This window comes from Pagrus major, chromosome 1 (assembly GCF_040436345.1).
Source record: "Pagrus major chromosome 1, Pma_NU_1.0".
NCBI lineage: Eukaryota > Metazoa > Chordata > Actinopteri > Spariformes > Sparidae > Pagrus > Pagrus major.
The window spans coordinates 14,561,557-14,586,963 of NC_133215.1; the positions used below are offsets into that span (position 1 = coordinate 14,561,557).

Sequence of the window (25,407 nt, forward strand, 5' to 3'; positions counted from 1 at the left end):
TGAACTCACACTAATGCTTCTTAATTCTTTATCAAAAGAAGCTAAGTCAAAATGATTTGCCCTGTCCTTGTCAAACAGAAGGCTTAGCTCTGTTCATTTCCAGCTAAATTCCAAACACTTTCTTTCTCCCACAAGATAGCGTCCACGACACTCACACCTGCACACACACACACACACACACACACACACACACGCACACGCACACACACACACACACACACACACACACACAGACTTCCTCACTCTTCACTTTTTTAATTAGCGGTGTCAGCTCTGTTTTCCTCCCTGCTTTTCACAGTAAACAACTGGCATTCTCATTACAGCGATTAGAGAGAACCATAGCAACACTGTCCGTTCAGTCAGCGCGGCGGAGAAAACGAGTCTCCACTTGCCCGTTGCACTGAAAAAGAAAAACAGCTTAAAAATGTAAATGAGGGATTATTGAAATGGTCACATTCTCAGACAAGAGGCAGCTCCGTGAGCATCAGCACATGCCAGACACAAGGCGCAGCCAGGGCCTCCTCTATGTGGAAAAAATAGACAAGATGGAGAGAGAGAGGACACAAAAGACCAGACTGGGATAGGACACAGAGAGATAACAGACACGACCGCTGAGTGACAGTTCGACATGGCCCCAGGACTGCAGAAACCTGGGTGATAGCAGAGGTGGAGAGCACCCCTGGGCTGTTCACTGTACGGTAAATGAACTGCTAAGACACATCTGAAGTGATGCAAAGCAGAGTGATTTATTGGGTCAGCTCCACTGAGGTATGCTATGCTACATTCCCGACACGCCTCTATCACTGACAGAGAGATTAGCCGGGGCTCTTTCTTGGGGATATGCTCATCTCTAAAGAAGATAACACTTAGAACTTAGCGGGGATGGAGGAGTCATGACTGCTGACTCCATGTCGATGATGGCCCTTAAAGTGGAAGGAGGAGATGTTTGTTCCAGGTGCTCGAAGAACTGAAGAGGAAAATGAGAGCGAAGATAGAGGCAGAGAATAAGGGGAAAAAAACATAATGGCTCTGACTTATTTTTAGAGAATGGAAGAAAGGGAGGCAGATGTAGAGTGCTAAAGACTGTGACATGCTCGGCACTCATGCTGGCATTTCTACTGAAAAGCTGCTCTTGGGTGGTGTCTCTCTTGCTAGGGGAGGACAGGAAGCAGTAAGGAAATAGTCGAGAGTGACATTCACTCCCCCTCAGTCGGCACAGTGCAGCACCATGCATGTTGCTGAGATGGGGGAGAAGAGAAGCTGCTGTGGGGGGAGAGGTTGATCGACGAATCTCACCCTCCATCACTACTCTCGCTGGCTGATGGTCCACGGGAAGAAAGATAGGAAGGTGACTGTCCCACACTGGTGGGGTTAAATAGTCCGGCTCTTCTTCTTTAGACAAAAGGAAACGGGTTAGAGGGCACAGGGGGGAGAAAGGGGGTTTGATTGAAGGTGAAGTGTTGAGAAAGAGTGAAGGACAGAGGGAGACGAGAGAGAGAGAGAGAGAGAGAGCAGAGAGATGTAGTGAGAACGAAAAGAATGGATTAGAACACCTCTGACCACACCGCATTCCTGGAAAGTAAAGAGGAACATTATGCAGCAAAGAGGATTACACTTGTGGGAATTGGACATGAGCTGAAAAAAAAAAAAAAATTCTAGGGCACATGGGAGAAACAGTGAAAGCGTCCCTCTTCTCTCTTCTGCATTCCTTTTTTGTCATGAGGGTGAAATTGGATCTGAGAGAATTACAGTATCACACAGATTCAGAGGATTCCTTCTCAATTTGTATCGGGAGGTTCAAAGGTAGACAGGAGTTACCATTTAAAGAGGCTTGACTACAAACACTTCAGCCTCTTGAATTTCAGCCCCTCTCCCCTTTCTGTCCATCCGTCTATCTATCCGTCGTTGCAACCTTTCCTCCGGCAGTGAGCTAACAATACCTATTGTTAAGTGACAGGAAGCTGATACGGCTACCTCTGACTGTTTTGCGTGCTTTGAAAATGTCAAGCTTTGCCCTGTTGAGGGACGCAGTAACATTTCCAAAGTAGAAACACTTGTCTTAGCCCTTATCTGCAAATAAGCCCCGTGGATGGGTATTGGTTGGAGACAATCATCTAACTAGTGCAGCATCCTAAGAGTTGCCTTTCTTCCAATTCAGATGTGTGAAGGCATGCAAAAAAAATATAAAAGCATCCACATTTTGCTGGTTTCTTTCCTGAATCTCAATTGTGACCCTTCCATTAGCTCACAGTTGAGTGGGGGTGGGACTGTAGGCAGGTAAGTAAACAGTCCATGCAGAAAGCAAATGAGGAACATATCCGTCTCCTGGGACGAAAACAGCCTCAAAACTTTAGAAGAAATAAAACCTGTAAAAATCTAAGCAAATGCAATACAAAAGCCCTGCAGCAGTTTTTGTGAAGATTATATTGTTGAATTTGTTTTTTATGGTGGACAAAAGTGTTGCTCAACTTCATCTTTGTCGTTTTTGAGGCCGTAGTTAGTGGTGGAGCTGTACTGGACTGCTTTATATCATAATGTGTTTCCAATATTGCCAATCCACTTTTTCATGCGTATACTGGACAATACATTTTTAAATTGTGCTGACTGAAAACTAAACTTGAACAATATCACATCAAGTTGGAAGACAAAGACAGAATCTGTCCTCACAGAGACAAACTCCGTTTAATCTAATGGAATCTAAGACTAATGCTGATGGGGCTAACAAGTTTACCACATTACAACCGAAGCAGAAACATGAAACAAAAACAGCTTAATCCTAGAGTATGGCTGTGTTGACTTGTTCATTTGACGGGGCACGTTTACTGCTCAGTGATGAATAACCTCAAAGACGCTGCAGGAGGTTGATGACATTATTGATCTGATTTGTACAAACACTGAGCCAGGTGCTGAGATTATAATGTTGCTTTACAATCTCTTAAATCTTTCTGGTCTGTAGCCAAGTGACACCTTCTTGCCATTCTCCATGTATTTTCATTGAATCAGTAATATAGTCATGCTGCTGAAGGCAAGCACCTGGTATGACTCATACTACAGTGTTTTATTTTGTAATATATTGGTTGTTTTTATACATTTTTTCAACCTTAAGAGTAACACTTTCTATGAAGAACACATCTATAGTGTGTAATGGGGGCATTAATAATGTACTAGAATGCTTCCTGAACACACATAATACTTTCTGGGGCACTATAATATGTGTATTTTCTGTAATTTCCAGTTTCCACATAATAATCACTCATGATGCAGCAGTGACCCTTTGAAATGCACGGAAATGCGTTACACTTTACTTCAAACCAACAGTGAAACGTTGATGAGTTTTGCGTTATCATACACCAATCTGGTGTAAAAAAAAACACAAATACGTATTTTTTTTATTTTTATCAATGTAACCGTTACAATTAGATGCAGCTCTTGATTGATTATCCTAGTTAGCTAGTAGAGTAACATAAGTATATTACATAGTATTTTATCACTTCAAATGTGGCAGATGGTCAAGCTTTTTCTCTATTCCTCTAGAATTGTAGCAACAAATGTACTTTTAACAAACTTTCATAATTTACTGTCTAACGTCTTTAATCCAAGTACCCATGCTGAGTTGGTAATGGCAGCGATGCTAGATCATGGAACACACATAAAGTATCCGTCGCTGGATTTGTCTATAAATGCAGTATACTTTATAATGAAAACCTATGATACAGCGTGGGCTATTCTGGTATACTACGAGTCAAAACATTACTGCAATTGATTGTTGACGTGTGTGTGGGTGAGTGTAGGTCAATATAATGTATTATAAGCCCCATCAGGTAGCCAACAATGAGACACTTGTCCATTTCACGTCACATCTATAATGTTTCAGAAAGCATTGTGCGTTTGAGTGTCGTCATAAAGCATTATGAATGCATCATAATACACTATAAATGTCCCCATAATGCACTATAGATGTAGTCTTCATACAGAGTGTTACCGTGGTAACTGTCTTGCTTACTCACCTTAATTTTTGTGACATTAAGATCAACATTAAAGGGGAGGTTAGGAGGCGGTAAGCTCTATCAGTTTTAATTCAGTTCCTTCTTCCTGCTTAAGTCAGTTAAGGCCAAATATCACATCATACCCCTTTAATGAGCTTGTTATAAAAGAGAGCACTGCTAAAACAAACACAATTTGGAGTTATTAGATGAAATTTGAAGAAAAATACACAGTATGATGACATGCATGCAATACTTAAACCCCTTGCAGCTGTCTGACTGTTAACGGCAGGCGGCCAGGAAGACAAACAGTGACATTGATCGTGGATCAATTTCTAAGGCAACAACCCTAAAGTGTCTGTCTACACCTCCGCTGAGCTAAATTCATTACAAGATTGGTGGCACTAATCTTCCATTTTTGGAGACAGCTATGTAGCGCTGCCAAGTTAAAGCAATGAAAAGGTCCAGATATGAGCGAATTGTCTAAAAACAGATATAGAAACCAATTGTACTTCAACTACAGTGCAAGGCTATAATACTTGAGGAGGTATTAATTATATAGTTGGCTGACAGACAAGAGGGGAAGAGAAGAAAGCAGCATCTGGAGGCACTTGGGCTGTATTGCCTCTGATGTCTCAGACGTCACTCCTCCAGCAAAATCTTTTAATAGTGTCTTAACAGCAGGTCAACTACTCATAATTAAATCCACCTGCACAGAATAATCATCTTATTAAAATGATTGGATCAGCGGGGGGGGGGGGGGGGGGGGGGGGGGGGGGGGGGGGAGTGTGCTGGCAAATTGTTAAACAGATTATCGCCATAATGAGTTTATTTGTGAAGCGAGAGGGTATTCATCTATCCTCAGCATGCTGTGTGACAGATACGATTCTCATCAGCACATAAGGTGAAGTGCTTTCTGATAATGATAGGGATTCTCAAAGTTATTATTCTTGACAGTTGAGTGCCGGTTAAACAATGGTGAGCATAATCAGATTCATTCAAACGATATCCCGTTCAGGTATTGAATCATAGGAGAAGCTATGAAAGTGAAATAAACACTGAGGTGAAAGACATTTGGCAGGTGAAAAGAGCTGGCACTAAAAACAGACACGTCGCCTATGAAGGATAAATCTCTCAAACCAGAGCCGGCTCATGAAAGGTCGTCAGAGGAAACTGTGGCTTTGATTCTGAGCGTGATGAAATCAATACACAACAGTATTTGCCACGCTTCTGTTTAGTGTAAACACTCGTGTTTCCTCTGTGGTTTGTTTTCGCTCCACGCAACCGGTGTTCCTGAGGTGTTTAACACTCTTGTCAATCGGAGCGCCTCCAGGGTCACACATCTGTCCACACCTCCCACTTAGAGCGAAGGAATGTGTGTCCATTTGTGTCAGCATGCAAAATATCTCCCTGCGCACGTAGGTTTATATATAAGTCAGCATTTGATATTTAAATGCTTGGTTACACCTATTAAGCATGAAGCATCTTTCTTGGGGGACATTATCATGCACAACATTTAATTAGAATCAGGATCAGAAATACTTTATTGATCCCAGGGGGGGATTTGGTTGGGTTATTTGCTCCTGTTATAGAATAGAAATAATCCAAGCATAGAAAATTAAGTCTGTATGTTCATTATACTACATTATATAAAATATACAACAAAAATATATAGTAGTATATATAGAAAAATATGTAAAAATATGTTCACCATACTACTATATATATAACAACAGTGTGAATAATAATTCTTATGGATCATGAAGTTATTTAAAAGCTACAATTTAAAAGATTTGTAGCTGGTTCAACTCAAAAATCTAAGTTAATGTGAGTTGACTGAACTAAATTAAAACTCATTTGATTCAAACAGGGGAAGGGACTGAATCGGATGCTAATTTTCATCAAGGTTCACATTGTTTTCTGTATTGTATCAAATGAATGAAAGAAAGAAATGGTCTCTTGAGAGTTTTAACTCTAAAGCAATGCATGTTGGGAAGTCTGCTAATGTGCTAATCACGTTTTATGTATTCTCAGCAGGACATTAATTTAACTCATTCAACGAATCATTTAATGTCAGGAGACTTGCATTCATTAGCTCTCAAGTGGGCTGAAAATAATACATTTCTAAGTTTAATTAACTTTAAATTAATAAAACTTTGATATTGACAATTACAATGACCAAAAACCCCTTGATTCGAGACGAGAGGACCGGAAGTGCAAAAATGCTAATTTATTTCTGGGTTTTAGGACTCATTCGAGAGGCACTCTATTGGCCGCTACAAGCCTGAAAGGACCCTCTCTAATGCCAGCGCTTGTGCTACTGTAAAAACATGGCAGTAAAACATGGCAGACTCCGTGGAAAAGGACCTGTTCCCTCTGTAGATATAAAAAGCTCAATCTAAGGTAACAAAAACACAACGATTCTTAGTTTCAGGTGATTACACACGAATGAAAACATACATTTGAATATTATATTCGATTTTTGACATAAGATCACCCTAAATCTGACACACTGGACCTTAAAGTCACCTTTTCACCAAAGTGACCTTTGACAGAATGGAGGTCAGGGAAGCAGCTCTGGGCGAACCACTTCACTCCACAAGACAAATGTAGTGCCTCAGAGGACCGGGATATTAGAATTGCTTGGAAACATTGGCCACCTGGCACATCAATAGTAAACCTCAAATCAATGTTTAACGGAGGCTGCATTTAAATGAGAAAATCTAATCTATGGCTTCTGAATAATTAAATTGGTTTCCATAGCTTGCGCCAGCTCAAAGCAGAACCCAAGGTTATCTGCACCTAAATAGGCTGAAAGGGCAAGTCTGCCACTCAAAGCTGAGTAAAACGGGAAGCGCTGGAGCTTATTGGACAAATGGGGGGGGGGCTCGATGGACACTTGAAAGTACAGTTTCATCTTGAAAGGTCTCGGAATCACATTTGTCAGATAAGTCTGTCTGAACGGTCGGCAGCCGAGTCTATTGTAGTTGGATATGTGACGCTGATCCTTTTTCCTCTCCGCCTTTGTTGCAGATTAAGACAAAGTACAGCTGTCTAGCCGGGCAGACAGGAGCCACCTATAGCCTCGAAAATGCAGGATGAGTCATTTGGAACATTCCGAAAAGGATTTCAACACCACCACCCCCCACCCCCCACCACCACCACCACCACCACCAACACCACCACCAACACCACCCCAACCCTTGTTTTTAATTACACGCTATCCTATTCCTGTCTCAGGGCGTGAATTCCACAAGTATTTTCAAGCTGCTTGGATCCACGTCAACTTAGGGTCTAACTAGGAAGCTTTAACGCTTTTCAACATGTCCGATCTGCCAAACATTCACACTCGCACACACACACACACACACACACACACAGACTCGCACTTTCAATAGCAACGGTTGCACTCAGCCGAGCCAAGTTATCTCAGGTCAGTAATTGAGATGTTATCTTCACAGGAGAGGATGCACTCCCGGGATCATTCAACATGGCCTCACCACACATTTCCATTTGAGCTGAATCAGCTCTCTGTCTCTCTCTCTCCACCTCCTACCCTTGTGATTAAAGCGCCTTACTCCTGGAAAACCAGCTTCCGCCCCGCGGGGTAAGCTGCAACTTTAATACGCTGGTGTTTGTGTGGCGGAGATGTGGCCACAATCAACAATGATTACGCTGCCATCGCTCAGGGGCGGGGGCACGACAGCCGGCCACTTTGGCTTTGCAGTCATGAGTGTTCAGGAGGACCATATATTCTGACTCGGTTTTATTTCTTTGTGGTGTTTGTCTTCATTCCAAAAAGTCGCACACAACTGCAAAGTAACAGCTGTGTCTACATGTTCCAGGCGGGAGCTCACCTTGATTGCAGGTCTTGCCGGTGAAGCCGGGGTGGCACTTGCATTTATTGGGTCCCACGCAGTCGCCGTGCTTGCAGCCAGGCTGACACAGAGCTAATCAAAGGGGGTTCAAAGAGGAAGAGACAGATCAGTGCAACGCCCTGGAAGACAACTTGTGCAAGATCAGGATGACAAAGCACTTAATCCTACTGCTCCTTGACTTGGCTGCAAATGATCAGTTTACTCCATATCATTCATAAAGGAGATGTGTTTGTTTCTTTTCTCTTTGTGTGACAGAGCTATTATCATTGACTAATGATAATGGAGCAGCCATCTTCAGCTAAACACTATAGCTTTATTTTCCACTGGGTCTTGGGAAAGTTTTATTGTCCTTGCCGATAATAAATCATTTAATTTCTGCGTGAGATAAATGAGAAGTTTGACCTTTTACCACCAAGCAAAGTTTTGATTCTCTCAGTTTTAAAAAAGCAGCACTGATATTTACACGGGCATTCGGCCAACGAGGATTACCTAGGCGAGTAATATTTTCCCCTTGGACTGAAGCTGAAACAATTAGAGCACCAAAACAGTAGATTATAATTAGCGCCTGAGTAAAGAGCAGCCCTGCAGATTGTACACAGTGTGTGGATAGTGATATTTTGAGCGTGTGTGTGCAGAGATGTGGTAGACGCAGCAGCTGCACGGCTTCACCGCCTCTCTGTGTTCTCTCTCAGCGAGCTGGAGGCTTGCCCTGCTTATCTGACTATGCTTACTGCAGCTTGCTGCTAAGCATGTCTGATACACTGGGCCTCAGCCAAGTGTTACTAATTTTCATTAAAAGCTTCATTAATTTTGTCATAATACAGTGCAATCAGAGGGCTTAATTATCACTGTTGGAAGAGGCAGGAGATACGTGTGCGTGCCCGTGTTTGAGAGTGAAAGAGACAGAGGGTGATACCAGTGGAGAGTGCTTCCTGTGTGTCTGAAGAGGTTTGATGGTGTAGTTTTATTTGTAGAAACGCAGCTGTAGGGTTAACTTTATTGTCGTCTTAGCAATCCCTCAGATATTACCCCCACCAAGGAGATTTGCTTTAGTTTTCTCTGTATAAATATTAGAGGGATATCTACGGAGGCCCCGAGAGCTCAACGCACAGCAACTTAAAGGTACTGTATGCTATGTAGGATTTGTTGGTTGCTGTTTGTAAACACACCATTTAAAGATGCAGTAAGCGATTCTCAAACATCAAACGCTTTGGGTTGGTGGGGTAGCTGCTCTTCTATTCTAGAAGAAGAGCAGCACATGTGCGGTCAAATTGGTGAAGATGTTTTCTTAGCTTGCTTGCGTTTTGTTTCTTTGTGCATTTTGTCAGGGCCAACGTACTTCACTTCAGTTTAAATTTGGGGGAAAGTTAGGGGTTAGGATGAAAGATGAACAGATGAGAGGACGTCCAGCACTGGATTTAAAAAATTCAAGGGGCTGTGTTGGTCTTGTTTCAGATACCAATGAGATCCAACTTTTTTGCTGGATGACCCTGTGTTTATTTGCCAGAGCTGTGCTCTGCATCCGGAAACTCAGTGTGCCAACGCAGTGGAAAGAGGATGGACAGGGAACAGAGTTTGTTGTGTTGATGGCACCACAATAAAGCACTGAATATTTCTGCTTTTGCACATAAATTGTGAGGTGAAGCCACATTTCTGTGTTCCTGGTTTCATCTATAACATGAGGCATTTATCTGGGTCTGAACACATTTTTTATATAAAACTATTCCACCATTTTAGTCTTCGCCAGGTTTTGCGCATACATTATTTGGCAGAACCTGCACTCCTTTACTATGAGAACTATTTTACACAAACTGCCATGAACTCCTCACCACACTGTGCATTTGCAACTATATTCATAAAATATACAGTATGCACATAGACATAGAATAATCCTGCTAAATCCTGTTTTGATGGCATTGGATATGTTTGCAATGAACTGTGCAGGAGGATATATTTATACTTTGAGTGCCTCCAGTGATTTCTTATAAAAGCTAGAAATAAAGTGAAAGCTGCTTAAAAGCATTCTGAGGGACACCTAATAGAAGTGACGAAGAAAGGGTTGAAATTTCCATTCATACACATTCAGCTTGCAGAGCCAAGAAGAACAACTTCAAGCGCTCGGATTTCAGTCAGTAACATTGTTCGAGCTGAATTCAAAGGCACAAAGGTATGTGATGAATCCTTTAACTGGAGTCGATAACATCTCCAGACTCATTCTACTTTATTAGGCTATGTAATCAAAAAGAAAGAACGCATTGTTGCCCTACTTGGACCGGCCTGTGATATGAGCCAGAGTGTTAACACACCGAGCAGTCACAATTACAAATTAAAAATGGCCCCGATTTTCTGAGGGAAACAAAAAAGAGTTGTACTTTTGTGGAAGTGGAAGTTTATTAGACCTTGGTCTGGTCAGCAGATAAAATGAAAGCTTGTGATGTTGTTAGTTAGAGGGTAGTCAAGTGGAGTGCTTTTTGTTATTCTCCTACATGGGGGAGGATTTGATTAGCTGGATCAGAGGCGGCCATCAACAGGCTTTGCCTGTGAGGGTAATTTTAAGCCTCTTGGCCTGGCAGAGAGATCAGTGAAACGGCCAGCGTTCATTAACCACAGCAGAGGACACGCAGGACTAAAAATGGTCGTAGCAGCTGGAAGGCCAAACATAGCATGTATGACCCCTCGTTCCATGAACGCCATCACAACATGCCGAGTGATGACACACTTTCACTCTGGTTTACATCAGCCAATACTCAGGACAGCATACTGCTGCTACAGATGCAGATTCTTTTGATTTATTGACTGTTCGCGATGCCAGATGGTAAACACAAAGGAAAGCATTATCTTTTAATCGATGCAGATATTGTTTATGATTTTTTATACTTGTGCAATGCAGTACTTCATCAAAGTAAGAGAAATCATTATCGTTATGAATTAATTACAAGTTGCATCATCTTGCAATCAACTAAGTACAGTGATCACCTGAGGGTGCTTGTGATGATTATGTCATTATTGGCTGATTTGCTGAATGTTTTTCTGATAAATTAATTAGTGGCCTTTAAAATGCCAAATATGAAAGATTGAAAGCCCTGCTGTCCTCAGAGACCAAGGTGACGCCTTAAAATTGCTTATTTGTTAGACCAGCCGTCCCAAACCCGACAGTATTCAGTTTACAATTGCAACTCTACAAACTAATTTATTTTTACATGGGGTCCCAACTTTTTTGTAACCATTTTTGTATATAAAACACAGAGAAGCAGAGACTTCTGGTCGTTTGAGATGCTGGAACCAGAGCTTATTTGGCACTTTTGCTTGATAAATGAAAAATAATCTGAAATCAAAGTTTTTTTCCGTTGATTATTTAATCCTTTAATCGCCAAAATGTCAGCACACATGCTACACAGATGACAGATCGCCTGGTGTCTGAACTCTTTATTTAGTGAAAATGTCACTGATCAACCTGTTAATGTCGTGGTTAACAATTTATTTACATAATAAAATCTCCGCCCGACTAACCCGATCAAGATTTAGATTGAGTTATGTATGCAGAACTTCTCCAACCACACTGAATAATCAATTTTTTTGTCTCTGCACCGTACAGACGGATATATTACTGATTGATTAATTAAAAAACATTATGGATTTCAGCTTCCAGGACCTCATTAGTATTCTCATTCGACTGGAGGGCCGGTTGAATCTTAATGAGACACTGAAGAACTTCAGCATAATTCATGTTTAACATGGCTTCAGGTGAAATCAGGTCTGCAGAGTGTAAGCTGTTTGCATAGATCTGAGGCTAGAGGGGGGGAGAAGATGGCTGCTGCCAAAGGGTGTGAGGTGTTAGTGGTGGCTTGGCTCTATAAATAAGTGAGTGAGACCAGGATTCAGAGGATGTGCCCCCGGCAATGCATGTCGAGCAAGATTATTTCAAGAAACATGTAGAGCTAACCTTGGGGCTGGCACCTTATCCTGGTTACTCTGTGAGTTAGGGCGAAGAGAGCTGCAAAACAAATAGCCAAACAAACAAACAAAGGTTGCGGGCAAAAAAATAAAAAAAATCAACATGATGTTAGAGGGCAGAGCGTGGTGGTTTTGACAAAAAAACATCCACACACGTGCACACACAGTCTGGAGTTCTGGAGCCACACATATTCCCTGCTGCCTTTAGGTAATCGTAGATTTTAAATGCAATTACAATTGAGTTTTAATCATTAAAACGATGTCCAATAAAAGCACAGTCTCCAGGGATATTCTCTTATTCCAGAAAATGTTAACTACTTACTCCTTATCACTCACATCTAAATGGAAGTGAATAAAGCAGTTTCCCCTCACACGCTGTGTGAAACACTAATATTAATCTCTCTTAGTGCTGAGAGATGAAAACATCACGGCTCAGGTTCCTTTAATATAGAAACAAACGCAGCAGCCACCTGACTGTGAACAGATAACTGAGAAGACATTTGATTTTTAAATCAGCCAATTTCAAAGTGCCTTTAAAGCCGAGATTGTGTCAAGCAATTCTGAACTCGTGCCTTTTATTTCTGAATATATTTGCTCTAATTTTTACGAGCAAAACCTCTTCACTTTGCTTTCGCCTTATTACCTCCAGCAGATGAATAGGCACACTTTTTGACGAGCCTTTACAGCCGAGCGAGCATGAAAAGAAAGTGGAGCAGACAAGGAAGCGGCACAGACAATCGCGATAAAGCGAATTACTAAAACAGAGATATCACTTTTCTGCTTTCATCGCTCACTTGTTAGCTCGAATTACCAATTCAAAAGTCCTGCCTTAATCCTGTCCACACCATTTGTCGAAACAAAGACTGCACTCAATCAAACTAAATCCTGGCCTCAATGGATTTTGTAAAATCCACCAGGACCTCTGAAGGAATTATAATGTGTGATCTATTTAATATGGAGCTGATATTCAACCCGGCTCCTTTTACAATGCAGAGAAAATAAAAGTGTCTTTCTATCAGAGCAGTTTTTAAGTCCTTAGGAAGAAGTTAATCAAAAACAAGTCAAGCCCTTTGAGACAAGTTAAGGTCTCAGAATTTTGTCCATTAAAATGAAAAAGTCTTTTTTAATGCATAAGCCTTAAAAATTAGACATTCAAGCTGTGTGGCTACACAAGGCCTTCTAATTAGTGTCTCATCAATGTTTAAAGCTGCAAAAGGCAAGTCAGAAGCAAGTTTGTCGATTACTAAGTGTCAAGGTGGTCAGAAGTTTGATGATCCGGGAATACCTCTCAATAATCAACCATCTTCCTCCAGGGTTAGGGTTAGGGTTGTCTTCTGCAACTTTAATCGTTTTACCTAATCAAAAGTTGCTTTAAAAGTTAAACTCAATATTTTTGAATTTCAAATGTCAAGTGTGAAGGAGCCAACTCTCAAGTAAGTCAAGTCAAATTTCAGTATCAGTTTGAATATATTCAAACCCAATGTCAACGACAATTTTGCTGGAAAAACTATTGAAAACTATCTATTATCAAAATAGTTGCCGATTAATTTCCTTTTAACCGACTAACTGATTCATTGACTAATTGTTGCAGCTCTAGTTCACTGCAGGTATGACATGGCTGATGTTAGAGAAAAGATTGGCGATACAGTAAATAAGCTTTGGTTCAGCTTTAGGCAACAAATCACTTGGTTACAGTGAGGGGAAGTTTGTGGTTAACCCAAAACATTAATTGCAGACCTGTGACCGGACACAGACTTCTGTCTCCTGCATTAACGGCGGATGCACCACACCTGAATCCACCCCACCCTTCACATCCTCACACTCCACATAGAGGACTAACATTAAATGTGAGGTGCAGAATTGTCCGATATGAACTTAATTCAGATAAATGCTGGGCTGTGTAATCCTCACTTGTTTAGTCAGTCCCTAAAGCGGTCTTAAAAACATCTGTCTTCTTGATTTTCCAAGCAAAAGCCACTTTTCAGAGCATCTTATATGGATGTAACACACTTCAAATTAAAGCCTTAAAGCCTCTCTCACAACCTCACACATCTTGCATCACCTGACTGACTGGGTGGTCCATTTGCATAATAACACTGATGGGATCAACCTGTTGATTAGCATCCTTCTATCTTCATCAGGAGCGGAGGATATGAAAATGATTTCCAGTGTAATTACTATAAACTGTATTACACTGGAAATGCAACTGCTGAGCAAATGTTCAAACGCTGTCAGTGGCAGTAAAACGTTCACGATGGCAGCTGGTTAGAATAAGTAGCTTCGAGTGTGGCTCTGCCTGCCGGATGGCCTGTCAGAACATTATAAGTGGAGCTTCAGTTCTATAAATCTAAAACTCCTCTCTCTCCTTCTCCATCTGCCCGACTTACTCACTTGTCTCCCTCTCCTGACTTCTCTCCCCCACTCCAGCAGCAATCATCTTCAACTCCTTACCTCTAAAGCATTTCCTTTACACCTCAGGATTTTCACTTTCTCCAACTTTTAGTCCTCTCTGTCCTCTCTCCTGCTCTCTTTCAGTTCCTGGGAGCTTGATCCATTAAGTTTCTCATTCTTTGAGGGAAGTCCCACAAACTGATCGCTGAGCTCCGTGGCTGAGAAAGCCACAATCCGATAGCTCCAATCTAATCTCTCCTATCGCTACAGAAACCTTACCGAGACCCGAAATCTGTAATGACTGCATCCTCTCTCTCATACACACATACACACCCGTGATTACACTTCCTTTCCTCCCTCAAACCTTCCACCTCCCTCCTCCAAGGTTTAAATCAGCACCTTACAGACTTGATGGAATACTGATTGTAGTCTCAAGTGAGCGATTTGAGCTGTGCACCCGGTCGGGAGCATTTGGAAGCATTAAGGCAGGCACTCGCTGAGCGATTTAACTCACAGAACAGATATGGTGTTCTTGAAGAAAAAAAATAAAAAATAAAAAATAGTGGTGGAGTGAAAGTGGTGTAGCAGCTTGAAATGGTGGTTAAACTCAAAATTTTCTCATTTTTGGCTCAACGTGGAACATGTGGGACTCCAGAACAACAAAGAAAACATGTTGACACACTGCTGTTCGGCTGGTTGAGTGATGGATGCAAACCTTCTTTTTTTTTTTTAGCTTTACTGTGCTTAATTTATTATTAAATAAATGTCACGTATGATGTATCGTCGCCTTTCATTTCTAGAGGCGAAACAATGAATGTTTTGTTCTGAGGAGCTGTAGCTACACTAGAACATGTGTTGTGGAAATATGGGCTAATAAAAAAATCAGCCCATGAATCATTGCCCCTTAATCTCAGCTTCTGTGATAATAAAGTAATTTTCTTCTGTCTCGTCCTCGTCCAAAACCCACATCTATTCCACCTTGAATTCACGGAAAGCCGTAAAGGCAGAGAGCCCAGTACAGATGCACTGGGATCTATTGGGCAGTGAGGCGGCTGACTCCTGCCAGGATTACTGCTGAGTCTGGCCCCATGTTCAGACAAACCCTATCAAACGGTACAATTGAGCTGTCTGTGTAAAACAGTGGTGCTTTTGCCTAAATTGTTCCAGCACAGATTGTGTAGTTCAAGTGTCAAGGCCTTGGGAAAAGGTAAGAGCTTTTTGAACGAGGACAACTCTAATTTATAACCGTGAAATCAACCCTCCTCAAGCTACAAGTCTCGGTTTGTCCCATAAACCGCTAGCATAAGTAGTTTTTTTTTTTTTTTTGCTCTCAGTGTTTATGTAAGAATAAAATTATCATATTTTGCTTCTAATAGACATGAAGCGAGAGGTGGATAAAAAGCAGATTTGTCTTGCCTAGACCTGAGGTTAATCTGGCTGAGCTGTAAGAATACAAAACACTGAGGCCACGAACTCCAGTAATACTGTTTGTGTTCTGCAGAACAAAATAAGAAACCTTTCAGTGCGCTCCAACATCAAGCGAAAAGATGGCACTCTGCCACTCTGCCTCTTTTACATGAAGCTGGAGTCGAAAGTAGCAGCTGAAGTTCAGAGAAGTAGCATCTTTAAGCTGCAGCGGACCCAACGAGCAGTGTGTGACATATTTCATGTACAAAATACAATGAGTTAAACAAAAAAGTCAGCTGTAGCATGGAATGATTAGCTTCAGTACAATGAGAACATAAATATGGTCATTTCAGCAAAGAAAAACACAAAATGAGTGGATTAATAAACATTATTTTACCGCCTGACACCAGCATGCAGAGTTATGAACCTTTTAAGATGTTTTCCACAGCAGGAACTTAACAACCCATAACTGAAGAACTCAACTTTTAAGAATTTGTAAAGCTTTGGTGTTCTGCTTTGTGTTTCCACCGTGTTGTACAAACCGGGACATTTTAGATACGCTTCACTGAAAAGGAAAGAGTGCTTTGGATGCCTACACTGATTGAAAAGGGGGCAGACGTTGTCATTTTCATGCATTATCTGTGTGGTAGGCGAGCGCAGTTGTGGGACAAACAATAGAGAAGAGGCACTATTGAGATGGAAATTGTCAAATTTTGATGGAAAACTGCTCGCCAACGAAGAGAGAAAGAATCCGAAAAGGAGTTAAAGTGAAGGATCAGCTTGTGAAATACAGGTCTGAGGGGAGAAAATGAGCAGCTTCGACAACAAAATGCATCACTGACAAATAATAGGAACTTTGCCACTTTGGTCCAACAAGCGGTCACAGTAGTGAAATGTTGGGTTACTGCTGTGTTCTTGTGCTTGTTCTTGCCGTGATTGTTCACAGTTCACTTTGTAAGTACTGTTAACAGTTTACCGTTCGTTTTTGTATATATGTTCTTTTTTAATCCTTTACTGTAGATGGATAGATAACCGTTAGCGTTAATATGTCAACTAGGTTAGTACGACTCGTTTTTTACACTCGGTGCTTCAAAGAGCTGCAAAAAAAAAAGAAAGTGACCGACACAGCGGTTACACCGTCTTGTGAAAGCAAGCCGTAAAGCTCCGACCTCATTGCTGGATACGGGATTTAAGTTTTAGCTCTTCAACTCTTTCTCCATTTTAGCAGCCAGCTGGGGTAGCTGACAAGCTAACCACGCTAGTTAAAAAACACATACAGAATTTTTTAAATGATCGAAAATGCTAAAAAAACACTGTATACAAAAACGAACGGTATTTTAAAGTATTTTAATAAATTTATGGTATGGTTAAACATTAAAGCAATAGTTGTTTTTTTTTTTAAAAAACTAAAAAAAAAACTTTTTTATTGATGAGTTAGATGAGAAGACTGGCAGCTCTCTTATCTGCATGCTAAATATGAATTTACCGCTAGCAGCCAATTAGCTTAGCTTAACATGCAGACTGGAAACGAGGAAACACTAGCCATGCTTTGTCCAAAAGTAAAAACAATCCACCCATCGGCCCCGCTGAAACTCTTTAATAAACATCTTCTTAGTTTAATTTGGTAGTACAGTGGGAGCTTTATATGTTGTCTGGTTTCCTGGTGGTTTACAGTCATTTATGCTAAGCTAATTGACTGCTGGCTGTAGCTCCATGTCCAACAGACAGAGTGCTATTGATTTTCTCATCTAACTCTTGGCCAGGAAACGGATAACTATATTTCACAAACTGTCTAACTCTTCCTTCAACTTAGCGGGTTGCATCGTTCCTGCTGTGTGAAGAGCCTGATTATGCGTTAACCCCTTAACCTCTGCAGCAAAGCAGCAGCTACACCAGCACCAGCACCGAGCCGAGCAGAGGATCTGACATTTGTGAGGCAACTGCCCAGATTTGAAGCTATGTTAGTAATATTCACACCTCACAGGGTAGCATTACAGGAGAGCGGAGGATTGTTACACAACGTAAATATGTTGGAAATGTTACGCGTTAATATTTCACACAGTCATTCTGACTCGGGTGTAATGACCGGACACGTCACCTGATATCACCATGGATTGTGTCCCTCATTTTTCTTGATCTGGCAGCATTAGCTAGCTTGTTTGTGCCCATTAGTAATCTATAATCAATCTCCCATCTACCCTTGAATGTGTCCACATGCAGCTGCAGTCTCCCCCTCATTAGGGCCCCCCGCAGTGTGAATGTAACTGTCAATCAGGCCTCCGGTCCAACCAGCCATTACCGTCAATCTTTACTCAAAGATGTGTGTGAGGCTCCATTAGCTGTTTGTTGTGACAACGTTCATGTGTGTGTGTTTCCCCGAGCCTCCATTTACTGTGGTGCTCCTCCGTCTAATAGCATGTTTGACCCCAGCTTGAAACCTCGCAACCTTGTTAGCCCTGTTCGCCCTGTTCACCCCAGCAGCAGCAGCAGCAGGCATGATGGCACTCACGCTGGCAGTGACCCCAGGAGCGGCGCGTCCATCCCCAGCAGCAGTCCACCCTGGCCCCGTATCGACACAGGCCATTGGACGAGGCCATCTGCCGCGGCCACCTGTGAAAGAATGACATAATTAGTTCACAGCCAATTAAAATGTCTTAATGAAAAGAAGGGGTCTTTTCAATGTTGTTTGGAGGCTTCAGAGCATTTACATGATTCATTTCAGTCTCCGGCTGTTAAATGTTTTTATCTTGTCTGAATAGACTGATTCATTGATTCATGCATTTGGGTTTACATATTAAAACTGAACAGACTAATATATATATATATATATTGAGTATGCATTAAAGAAAAAACCTTTTAGCACTTTCTAGTAAGTGCAGCAATACAGAAGTCAAACTTGCCAATTAAATGTCAAAAAACAGTCAGGGGCTAAATCTAATACTGTTCACAACCTTTTCAAGATTATTTTTTAACCAAATTTAAGACTGATTCTTGAATAATTCATCTTCTTATTAAAGCAGTACAGGTAAGTGTAAAGGTAAGATGTATTTATGTGTGCCTGTGAAGAAGCACAGTTAGTTTGATGTAGGAACAGGGTCAGGGAAGTGAGTTCGGTTAATCTACATTTTGCCTGCAGGTAAGTGCAATACAGTATTAGGTTCAGTGGTAGGTTAATGTCAGAAATGTGGACTTTGACACAAAAGAGCTTGACTCATTTTGCCAATACAAAATTAAAAGATGAATATTTTAAATTGTAGAGATGTTTTTGACAATTCAGACCTCATAAATTCAAATTTAAGACTGTCGACCGCAACGGCAGCGCATACAGATGCAGCGGCCTGAGGCTCCTTCAACATCTCTACATTTTTGTTTTTTAACTGTTTTTTGTTTTTTTTATTGCTGAAACAGGTATTACCTATAACAGAAATACATTCATCAGTACTGGAGGAAAAACGGAGGCTTTGGATTAAGATGAGACGATCGCTGCACGGCATCTCACTTCCATCCAACAACTGATGCTTGGTGCTCAAACCCAGTCAAAGTGGATGGACGGCGTTTCCCAGATGTTCAACTTTTAAAGGGGCACTATGTAGTTTTGGAGAAGAAATTCAAACTCAGAATTTTAATATTTACAATATGAATGAGATATTAATACAAATAAGGACGGGGGTGCTGAAGTTGAGGTTCGCCCAGGGCATCATGCAAGCTAGGACCGCCAATGGTATTGCTAAAGCTGTTAGCGGGCTAGTGGCACAATAATGGCAGACAAAGTGAAGCCAAAATGTCCCAACGCTAGCTTGACAGTGGTGAGTACAAAGAATGGGATAATGGGAGTTGTTGTCTTCAACAACCACCACTGCCGGTGTAAATTTGCCTACGTGACTCAGGCAGAAATGTTCACAAACGAGGTAATTTATTAAAGTTTTATTCATGTTATGTTTAGTCATGGACTTCCTGCCTCACTCTCAGACTCTCTCGGAAGTCATAGCAACAGGCATCAATAAGAAATGTGCTGTTACCTTGAATATGATTACAGACTTCTCTGGGTTTGAACATGGTTGGAAACATTTGAGATAGGGTAGGTACACAACTCAACAAAACATACAACACAGGTATAGTTGTTTTTAGACATTTTAACGCAGAAACGTGACATGTTAACACTTTTTGGAGAACTGCAGATGCTTTGACAGTAAAAAATGCCTTTTACAGTTTACCAGATCCCAAAGTGACATCTTTCATTTGTACATCTTTCATTTGTATCTCACTTACAGTGGTAAATAATGAATATTCAGTGAACTGTCATTCACAGTAAGACAAAGACCAGCAGCAAATAGTCACATTTGAGAAGCTGAAGCCAACAAATATTGATTAAATTGATTTTCAAAATAGTTGCAGCTTAACTTCCTGTCAATCAAATCATTGTTCCAGCTCTATATAAACATAAGAGCAATAATTTCTAAATTATGTAACTCACACTACATTTTCTGAGGGTGCTGAAACTCGACTTTTCACTGCCTCCCTGTAGCACATTATCGTCTTGTCACGGAAATAAAACTGATAGCGCATCAGATCTTGTTGGTTTGTGCGATGTCAAACTAAAGACCTGCGTTGAAAGCTTGCCAGGCCCGATTTGAATTTATCCTTCCGTGTGCATCAAAGCACCACTGACAACCACATCTGAGAAGACCACGTTACTGTTCATTATAAGGCTTATGAAACAGATTAGAGGCTCCATACTGTCCTGTCTGATGCCCTTGAAAATGCTTTCTGTATCCATTTATTACATGCCTGAGTGTGTGTCCCTTTAAAGGACCTATCAGTCAATATCCTGACAGTGGAAGATATCATCATCCCTTCCACAGCGAGAGCACGCAGGTATTAGTGTTTATACGGATATAGGGTATTTTCACGCGCTGCAGTTCTTCTAAGAGAAATTACAGCTGGATGTTTTTTGTTCCACCATGTTCTATTCTGCTCAGAGCAAGAAATAGCTTCTTGGCACACAGTGTATGTGGATTACCTTTTTATCTGTACCAAGGCTCACCACATATTTATGGAGAGAATAAGGCGAAGGAACGAGTCCATTTAAGGATACTGATGAAAATCCAAGCCGCATACTTTGAGAGCCTGGCTCGGACATGTTACCTAAAATCTGGGGAGAAATAAATGAATCACAGGCTGGGTGAATTTTTGCTACAGTGCAAGAAAGAAACCTCTTTTTCCTTAAGTACTGAGGCTGCTTTCATCAAGATCTTGATCACATGAGAGTTTTGCATGGATCACAAAACAGCTATATGAAAACGGAGTGACCTGAGGTGACTATTCAGGTTTTCAGTTGTACAGCAGGAGCAGGAAACACATTAATCCAGTTACAAGACAAAGAAGAAAATTCTCTTGATATACTTCCTTCACACAAAAGACGCTTTCCTTTGTGCCGCGATGAGAGAGCAAGCATGTTGCTCAGTATTCAAGGCACATCCATTGCCACTATCCCTGCCTGTTAGCGTCTCTATGCCAAGATGAGGAAATGCTAATGCTTGCCCCCGCTGCCAATCACCTCATTGGAGAAAAAAAAACCCGATGGATGCTAAGTGAGAGTGGCAGATCCAGGGAAAATGTTTGTCTGCTGCCTGGCAAGCAAGAACGCAGTCAGGCAGGGAGATTCTCCAAGCAAACCGAGAGGAGAGGAGAGGAGAGGAGAGGAGAGGAGAGGAGAGGAGAGGAGAGGAGAGGAGATAAAAGGCAGAGAAAAGACAATGAAAGGGTAAAAAAAGGAAAGCAAAGGAAAGGAAAGAGCCAAAGTAAAGGAAATGAATAAAACAAAAGAAAGGACAGAAAAAAAGAACAATTGCCCTTCGGGGACAAAATAAAGATCAACTTGAAAAGAAAAAAAGTAGAAGGAGATAATAGGAGAGAAGAGGTAAGGTAAGGTGTGGAGACAATGGGAAGAGAAAGGACAAAGGAAAGGAAAGGAGAGGAAAGGAAAGGAAAGGAAAGGAAAGGAAAGGAAAGGAAAGGAAAGGAAAGGAAAGGAAAGGAAAGGAAAAGTACAACCAATTGCCCTTCAAGTGACAAAATAAAGTTGAACCTGAAAAGAAAAAAAGGAGGAGAGGAGAGGAGAGGTGAGGAGACAACAGGGAGAGAAAGGACAAAGAAAAGACAAAATGCAAAGGAAAGACAAGTTAAAGAACAGCAAAGGCAAAGGAAAGTTAGAAAGGTAAAGGAAGGAGAAGAAAGTGAAAAGGCAAAGGAAAGAAAACGGGACATAGGACAGAAAGTACAGGAAAGGATAAAGGCAAGAAAATGTAATGGAAGGAAAAGGAAAGGAAAGGAAAGGGTCTGGACAACAGCCAGGTTTAGGTACAACTGTCTCTACCACTGATATGCACCCACACACACACAGACACACATGCATAAATATGGCACCTGCTGTCCCTCCATACTGTAAACTTGCTATGAGGCAAAACAAGAACGTCTCTGCCTGTTGCAATCATCACTTCATTTGGAGGATGGTGACACCTTTAAAAAAAGAACATCTGACAGCCTCCCATAACATTTCAGTGATGTTTAAATCTGGGTGACTGGATTTCATCCTGATGTATTCACACACACACTTTGATTTATTCATCAATGCGCATAAGGTAATCATCTTAGATTATGGAGGGAAGTTAATGCAGCTATAGGTGCACCTGCTCCTGCACAACACAGTCTCTCATATTCCTTTTGAAGTTATAAGATGTTGCAAAGTGATCATTGATGCTAATGACTCCCAGTAGGAAGCAGCCCGTGCCAGATTCATTTAACAGTTTTCAAAAGATTCTGTGTGTTAAAGAGATATTTTGATTAAAGTTAGAGCTCAGTATAACACTCACAAGTCCAACTCCTGTCGCCTTTACACACATTGTGTTGTAATGGCCCTGAATAAAAGCTTTTTCAAATGGCAGTCCAGCCTTTAGTACCAAAACTTGTTGTTGTAATGTCTGAGATTTAGTGGTGTTTTGCACCAGTCTTCTTTCTTGATCCGCCAACCTTTTTCTAACATAAAGAGAAAAAAAATCGGCAAATCATCGTGTGACTGAAGCTTGTTATTCTGCCAGCTTTTCTGTCCCAGCCTCTCAGAACTCTTCTTATTGCCATAGGTTGCTTTGAAAGTCACATCTAACAGTTTTGATTGCCAGATGTTGCTCAGAGATCAGTGTGTGCGGCTAATTAGCTTCAACATCGTATCACCGGCCAATATCGTGGGACTTGAAAGCTATGTGATGGAAGTGACCTCATCTGGTATTCCAATTATTTTGTCCATGAAATTGTTGATTTATCAATTAGTTGATTGACAGAAAATGAATCATTGACTATCTTTGTATAATCCTGTTATTATCCTAAACACCTATCCCAGTAAATTCAAAGCTGCTGTTGAGTTGTTCGAGCACAGGGATGGTTTTGGGCTCTTTTGAAAGGTTATAAGCTGATTTTTTTCCCCAAGCTCGTTCTGCTTCCGGTATTATCTCGAGATTGAACATTAATTATTAATTTTTCTGGCCTAAATTTTTTAATGTCAATATAAGCCTGTAGATGACCTGTAACTGCCCCTATTAGCTGGAAAACATTATGAGTCCACATTGTCTTACATGGATATAACATGGAGATTACAAAATCACTATTAAAAAAATGAACACTTAACATAATTTCTTCTAAGGAAATATCCAGGTGCCAGGCAAAAGAAAAGCCGTTTTATGACCACAAAATACCCTGGCTTTAACATAAAAGGGGCAAAAACTGATTATAGTTCTTATTTTTGGTCAGATTTTTCAAGTTTTAGGCTTTAAAAACTGATATAAACTTTATATTATTGGATTTGAAATCTCATTGGCTACATGGTGCATCAATCATCCGGAGGTTGGCGTGTCACTGCTCAGGAGAGAGGAGAAAGAAGAGAGAGATGGTCGACACGATCACTCTTTGGCTGTTGTAGGCTCTAGGGTGGGCATATAAGCTCTTATCTGCTCAAATGAGCTGTCAATCAAATGGCTGCCAACTCAACATCTTGTCTTTTTACAGATAAAAGCATAAAAAAGCATCCACGATAGCAGCTCTTTTGCCATTTTGTCACCATTTTATCATGCAATTGTGTGTTTTTGACTAAATATGTTACTGAGATGGATCTAGTGTTTTTTTTTGTACATGCAAGTTTGTCAGCTTGTTAGCTTGTTTGTACGTTGTCTGTTTTTGGCCACTCAGTTTTAACAGGATAATTAATTAGTTATTAAGGTCATTTGTAAGCAATCGAGCCCCAAATCCACTTGCGGTTCAAATGTGAATATTCACTGGTTTTCTCAGTCGCCGTGAGAGTAAATTGACTATCAGTCGCCTTTGGTGCAACTAAGCAAGCAATTCAAAACTTGGACTGCGGTAAATTGTGATTTCTCAATATGTTCTGGCTTTTTGTAGACCAAAATAAACAAGAAATGAAAAGGCAGATTGATCAATAATGAAAATAACTCTCTGCAGCCCTATTCTTTGTAGTAGATGGATATCTAAGGCCAATTGACTATAAAAATTATGCACAAAATAAAAATAACTGACAGACGGGGCAAAAATAAAAACATCAGATGCAAGAAAAAGTCAGGGGTCTTTTGTTGTTTTAAATTTGGCAGCCTGGAGGTTTTAAGACAAATACATAAAAATATAAATCAAGTATTCTCAACATGTAAGGATCAGAGGGGCACGCCATTTGAGTCTAAGCACATGATGATATGAAGACGATGAAGACAAGAGCAGCGTTTGAACAGAGGGCTCCCAGTGGTTGGTGGGCGAGAGGTGTCTGGGAGGTCTGTTTGATGCGATGGGAGAGATAAGGAGACAGGAACCTCGTGAGATGCATCAGGTCCTGGATTATCGAATCACATATTCATATCTAATGCTTTCTCCTTCACACGCATGTATAAATACCCACACACAGACACACACACACACACACACACACACACACAGTGAATGTGGAATCCCGTTTCATGTTCTCGCTGCTCCTCTCAGGCCTCTCTTCATGCTGAATTTAGCCGACGGCAGTTGTGTCCATCAGCTCGACGTTTCATCACATCCACACTGCAGCGATGTCAAATGCATATTTTTAATTTCTTGGTACATTTCTGAGCATTTTGGAAATAACGACAAATCTTAATCAACAATGGGCGTTACGGTGACGCTGCACAAGGACGAAGAGCTGTTTTTTTTCACGATAAATCCTCTCCCCAGTGATATTCCACTGCAAAGAGAGCTGGCATATCAGATGGACGTGGGCATAATACCTGTATTTATTACCCTGAGGCTGTGAATAATGATCCTAAATTGCACTAAGCCTGGAAGGAACTCGAGCAGATAATTATTACCCTTCACGCATGCCGTGTGACACCTCTCCTCAAGAACAGACTATCAGACGAAGTTCTTCCAGCAGAACCTGAGCGGTTGATACCCACGAAGGGGACGCCATCCTTCTTCCATTGTTTTACTAATGGATACAGAGCAGGCCAATTTCCCCCTGCCTGACAGTGAAGAGTAGTAAGTTCATCGCTCACAGAGGAGCAGTGTGGGGGGTGTAGCGTGATAATCGGCACCATGAAGGTGTAGTCCTCCTCATTCAGATCAATCTGTTATCCATTCATGAACAAAAGGAGTGAAGGAGTGACTGTGGAATGGATCTTCCTCACAAACACACGTAGATGTTAAATTCTGCATTCGTCGCATCTTGGTGTGAAGGACTTGCTCGGACCTGCAGAAGGCATGAGCCCGTGGAGTCA

At 41.1% G+C, this 25,407-nt stretch overlaps 1 protein-coding gene across 1 annotated transcript in view; it reads right to left on the bottom strand.

Annotated features, from left to right (window-relative positions):
• npnta (nephronectin a) overlaps nucleotides 1-25,407 on the bottom strand; it is a 56,371-nt gene that overhangs the window by 26,488 nt on the left and 4,476 nt on the right. Inside the window, exons 2-5 of the mRNA XM_073470992.1 lie at nucleotides 18,123-18,223; nucleotides 11,805-11,855; nucleotides 7,841-7,933; nucleotides 1,297-1,392 (exon numbers count right to left, since the gene is read on the bottom strand). Of these exons, the coding sequence (XP_073327093.1) occupies nucleotides 1,297-1,392; nucleotides 7,841-7,933; nucleotides 11,805-11,855; nucleotides 18,123-18,223 (341 nt within the window). The remainder of the gene's footprint in view (nucleotides 1-1,296; nucleotides 1,393-7,840; nucleotides 7,934-11,804; nucleotides 11,856-18,122; nucleotides 18,224-25,407) is intronic.